This window comes from Olea europaea, unplaced genomic scaffold (assembly GCF_002742605.1).
Source record: "Olea europaea var. sylvestris unplaced genomic scaffold, O_europaea_v1 scaffold24227, whole genome shotgun sequence".
Classification (NCBI taxonomy): domain Eukaryota; kingdom Viridiplantae; phylum Streptophyta; class Magnoliopsida; order Lamiales; family Oleaceae; genus Olea; species Olea europaea.
Genome location: NW_019242408.1, coordinates 1 through 1648, shown reverse-complemented (window position 1 = coordinate 1648; position 1648 = coordinate 1). Strand labels below are relative to the sequence as shown.

Genomic DNA, 1648 nt, shown 5'->3' with positions numbered 1-1648 from the left:
GCCCACCCCCCAAAAAAATAACGTGAACTTTAATAGCTTAACAACTAATCACGTATATTTTGACCATACTCCCCCAAATGCCACTCATTTTCACGCTTTCATTCCTCCTCTTGTGTGCAAAAAAGTTTCCAAGATATGCTGTGTGACTGGATGGACAATTAATATATAATATGAGTATTAATTTAGGTTTGCTCCTGAGTCAGGATGCTCATTTTCACTATACTTAGATATTCATTCATAAATTAGTTAATTACTTTCAAGATTCAATTTTTGATTCATCAATAAGACCCTTCCCGGTTCCTCCAACACCCAACTTCCACTCCCCTCCCCTCGCCTCCGCCCAACGCCACCACTTTGCGGCTGAGTGCTGACCAGAAAACATCATGCTGTCACCTACGCCGATATCGCTCCTTTGTGCTCTTCTTTTTTGTATACCTCTCGCCATAGTCTTCACTTTGAACACTCCTACCACCACCAACACTGTCCCGACTAGTGGCGCTACCACTTCTCTCTTCCCCACCACCACTAATTACCCTTTCGCTGAGAACTTAACCACAAGAAATCCATTACCCAGTTTCCCAAGAAAAACCAAAACCCCACAAAAACCCCAAATCAAGAACATCGCCACCAAAGCGACCACCGTTTCACCACCACCAGGACCACTATCTGGGCAACCACCTTTGCATGTAAATAATAGTGAAAGCGATGAAGATGCTGATTATTTACTGTTCCAACTCGCTTCACGGGTCAACCCGAACCCGAAGAAGCCAATCAAGAAAATAGCATTTATGTTCTTGACTAACACCCCTCTTCCTTTTGCACCCCTCTGGGAACTCTACTTCAACAACACCCCTAAGAATCTGTACAACATTTACGTGCACGCAGACCCAAGTTTCAACTACACGCCATCGTTCAGTGGCGTTTTCCACCACCGAGTTATTCAATCTAAGCCCACGCGCCGCCACTCCCCAACACTCATCTCAGCTACCCGTCGACTCCTCGCCCATGCGCTTCTCCATGATAAGTCAAATTACATGTTTGCCCTGCTTTCTCCAGCTTGCATTCCCTTACATTCCTTCAATTTCACGTATAGAACTTTAATTAAGTCAAGGAAGAGCTTTATCGAAATACTCAAAAATGAGCCCGGCGCGTACGACAGATGGGCTGCGCGTGGGGAAAGTGTTATGATTCCTGAAGTGAGGTTTGAGGATTTCCGAATTGGGTCCCAATTTTGGGTAATAAAGCGTAAGCATGCCAGTATATCCGTGCGTGACCCGAGGTTGTGGTCGAAGTTCAAGCTACCTTGCCTAGAAGCCGCCACGTGTTACCCTGAAGAGCATTATTTCCCTACGCTGTTGGACATGGTGGACTCGCGAGGTATTATACCCTGCACCCTCACGCACGTTGACTGGAAAGGCAGCCATGGGGGCCACCCTCGGACGTACAAGAATAACGAAGTGGGCCCAGAGTTGATTATGGCCCTTCGCGAGCACACGCCTAGGTACGGTGATGATAAATCCAACGGCTCAAATTCTTCTCTGATGAAAAGGCATGATCCATTCTTGTTTGCTCGGAAATTCGCTCCCAGTTCTGCTCAGCCGTTGATGAGAATAGCGAGAGACGTCATCCTCAAAGATTGAGATTTGAG

The 1648-nt window shown here is 46.5% G+C and overlaps 1 protein-coding gene across 1 annotated transcript; it reads left to right on the top strand.

Annotated features, from left to right (window-relative positions):
* Positions 1 to 242: 242 nt before the first annotated feature.
* Positions 243 to 1640, top strand: LOC111382052. The gene has a single exon (XM_023005911.1). The coding sequence runs from the start codon at positions 384 to 386 to the stop codon at positions 1638 to 1640; it is 1257 nt and encodes a 418-aa protein (XP_022861679.1). The 5' UTR covers positions 243 to 383.
* The last annotated feature ends 8 nt before the right edge of the window (positions 1641 to 1648 follow it).